The following is a 3,504-nucleotide window of genomic DNA, read 5'->3' as shown; positions in this document are numbered from 1 at the left end:
TCCAAATTGCATGAAAACGAATCATGCCATTACTTATTAATAATACAGTAGATAGGTTGCCTAGTAATCGACGACTTCAGTTTAAAACTGCTATAATTTTCCTTCCTTAGCCGCAAGAGCTGTGAAATTTGGTCCTGCCAATAACATTAGTCTGTAATATGGTGAAAACAAAACTTGCATCTGAAAGCCTAAATGTTTGGTTTCCTTTCGGTATACTTCGTCTTCCGTAAACTAATAAGGGCATCGCAAAAATTGAAATTATATTTTGACTGGTCGGATAATGGTACCGGTCGGATACTAGGCAAGTCATACTGTATATATGCAAAAAAGTCAGCTTTATTGCACTACTTTCACGTAATTGACGTGCTTTCAGCCAATCAAAACGCTGTAATTTTTGCATTGTATTATACTGTGTTCAGAACTGCCAAAAAAGAAAAAAACAGACTAATCAGTGTTTTAGGGAAGAAATAAATGTCATCTCATTCAAAACTCTTCTTTTTCTGTCATAAAAAAGTTTCAGTTTTAAAGTTTTTTTTTCGCTTGACTCCATAACTTTACTTAACGAGGGGTTTAAGCAGCTCTGAAAAAGATGCGGAGGAATAATAAAGAGGACGGTTTTTGGCTTTCATTGAGTCCTTGTGTGAGTGCCTCATTTTCCATCATTTTCCATTCCTCTCCTCTCATTAGTTCTTGTAGTTTTTCTTTATTCTTTCTTTTCACTTAAATAAGCACAAGGCGCAGGGTTTGTTTTACGACGATCTACATTTTCTATACAAGAATCAGTGGTGTTCAATGTAAAATAAACGAAACTCTCCAGACGAAAGAAAGATCATCTATGTAAGTGATAGTCTTCAAGAGAAAAGTATATTATAGAAAAGTAGTTCGCTGTGAATTTCAAGAACGATGTCCTGATGGCTAAGATGAAATATTCATGTGGTTGATTGATCCTTTTTTTAAGTTTGTAATAGTGAACAATTCTTAATTATAATCGTTTCAAAATAACGTCAACATCATCAAAGTCAGCAGGTGAAACAAAGTCTGATGTAAATTTAAAAACATTTTAAGAAGGTTTACAGCCCTGCACACATCGTAAGAGTACATAAGAACGTTTAGCCTCACTTCCAAAATTATATGTCCTGATTAAAAAAAAAGTGTATTAATTGACAGTAACTTGGTTAGTCTTTCTTTATTATTATTATTCCTCTCCTCTCATTAGTTCTTGTAGTTTTTCTTTATTCTTTCTTTTCACTTAAATAAGCACAAAGCGCGGGTTTCTTTTATGACGATCTACATTTTCTATACAAGAATCAGCGGTATTCAATGTAAAATAAACGAAAATCTCCAGAAAGAAAGATTATCTATATAGGTAAGTGATAATTTTCAAGCGAAATGTATAATATAGTAAGGTAGTTCGCTGTGAATTTTAAGAGGGATGTCCTCACGGCTAAGATAAAATATTCATGTGGTTAACTGATGTTTTTTTTCAGTTTGTAATAATGAACAATTCTTATTTACAATCTTTTTGAAAATAACGTCAACACCATCAAAGTCAGCAGGTGAAACAAAGTCTGATGTAAATTTAAGAACATCTTAAGAAGGTTTTCAGCCCGGCACACATCGTAGAAATGTATGATAACGTTTAGCCTCACCTCCAAAATTAGACGTTCTTATTAAAAAAGTGTATTAATTGACAGTAACTTAATTACTCTTTCTTTATTCTTTCTTTTTACTTAAATAAGCACAAAGCGCGGGCTTTGCTTTACGACGATCTACATTTTCTATGCTTCATTTTCTATACTGATGCTTTTATCTACAGTTACGTAAAAACATCCTGGACAAATAAGCGTGCGCCGTCTAGGCGACTGACGGATATCACGGAATCTACTTGACACGAACTCGCACCGTTATATAATACCACGCACCTGTCCATTTATCATTAACTCCTTTCACGTCTGGATAAGCAATGATGAACCTCACTGGCTTGCACTAAATTGACAGTCGAATATTCTTGCACCGTAAAGTAAGGAAAAAAGGATGAAACCCTTTGTCTGTACGACATTTGTTATACTCAGGCTCGTCCTCTCATATGCAGTTGCTACAGGTATGATACGTTTTTTCGGCAACACGCGAGCCCACTGCAGGCTCCTGTTTTTCGCTCAATTTTCCCTCAACCTGAACTCAACAAATTTAAGGTCTCGTCATAGGCCTACAATTTAGGTTCGAGGAGTCAGTTTTTTCAAAAAAAAACCTCCTTATTTCGTCGGTATTTAAGCTATGAGAATGAAATTAGCAACGTTTTAATGCCTTTTGCTTGAATGTTATTTCATTTGCTAAGGTAAGGGTGTTGGCCGATATAATTTTGTATCTCGCGTTTTGCATTTGTTTTCTTCCATCAGAGTTGAAAACTGTGTTTTTGACCGGGAAATTTTTGGACCATCTCAAAAAATTGAAAAACGTTGACGCCGTTTACTTGAAAATTTATCTCAAAATCGATTTCTCATAATAATATTTCAGAAATTTTGAAATCCCTTCTAGCTTAATTAAAATTTAAATAGGCCATCTGTTTTTCCTTTGAGAACCTAACATAGAAAAAAAAACAATTTTTTGGATTTAAAACTACAATGATTTTCATGGCAGAAATACTAACGAAATAAGAACATTTTAAAAACCTGACACTTCGAATCTATGACGGGACCTTTGTTGTCAAGGAGCTCGCGTATGCGCGTTCTCCACACCTTTCCCTTTGTACGTACAGTTATGTTTGTGTTCAGCCGCGATTCATTTATTTTAGTGAAAAAAGCCGACAAACCAAATCCCGTGCTGTGATTGCCTACCCCAGCAGGCAAGATGGAGCTATCTTGCCCGCTCGGGATTTCTCGCTTGATCCCGCAAGATCAAATATATATATACATTTTTTGGTGTTTTATCCCATATAATAAATTCTTTATTGACCAAGCTTGTTGTTGATGGCTGGATATTGGCCTGGTTTTTTTTTCTGCGTGTTTATGGACCTCGACTTCGTCTTGGTCCATAAAAACAATAACTTGGCTAATATTCAGCCATCTTAACCTTACGCTTAGTCAATAACCCATATACACGATTATGGTTTAATAAAAATAACAATAACAATAAAATCAATGATGATGATAATAACAACAATGACACCCATAATAATATACTTACATCTTGAAATTTAAACACCTGTTGGTTGCTACTTTTCCTATTAGTCCTCTGTTGAATAATTTTAACAGCATCAACCACGTCTGCGTTTGTTAAATTATCACCACCTTGATTTAGAATCACTCTGAGGTCTCTCACTAAACGGTCTTAGGGTCATCTCCAAGTATGCGGCGCATCTCAGACCGAACCTGAGGAAATCAGAAATACACTAGATGAGAAAAAATACATTACAAGGCATTACATGGGCTGACATCCTTGCATTATAAATTCATGTGTCTGTCCGCTTATTGACAATAGGGAGCTTAAGAACGCGCGCTTTTGAGA

At 35.2% G+C, this 3,504-nt stretch overlaps 1 protein-coding gene across 1 annotated transcript in view; it reads left to right on the top strand.

Annotated features, from left to right (window-relative positions):
• Positions 1 to 1,919: 1,919 nt before the first annotated feature.
• LOC138003540 (retinoschisin-like) overlaps positions 1,920 to 3,504 on the top strand; it is a 10,128-nt gene continuing 8,543 nt past the window's right edge. Inside the window, exon 1 of the mRNA XM_068849664.1 lies at positions 1,920 to 2,101. Within this exon, the coding sequence (XP_068705765.1) occupies positions 2,035 to 2,101 (67 nt within the window). The 5' untranslated portion in view covers positions 1,920 to 2,034. The remainder of the gene's footprint in view (positions 2,102 to 3,504) is intronic.

The sequence above is a fragment of the Montipora foliosa genome, chromosome 5 (genome assembly GCF_036669935.1).
Source record: "Montipora foliosa isolate CH-2021 chromosome 5, ASM3666993v2, whole genome shotgun sequence".
NCBI classification, from domain to species: Eukaryota; Metazoa; Cnidaria; class Anthozoa; order Scleractinia; family Acroporidae; genus Montipora; species Montipora foliosa.
The sequence above is the reverse complement of the archived record's forward strand: the minus strand, read 5'-3'. Positions and strand labels throughout refer to the sequence as shown.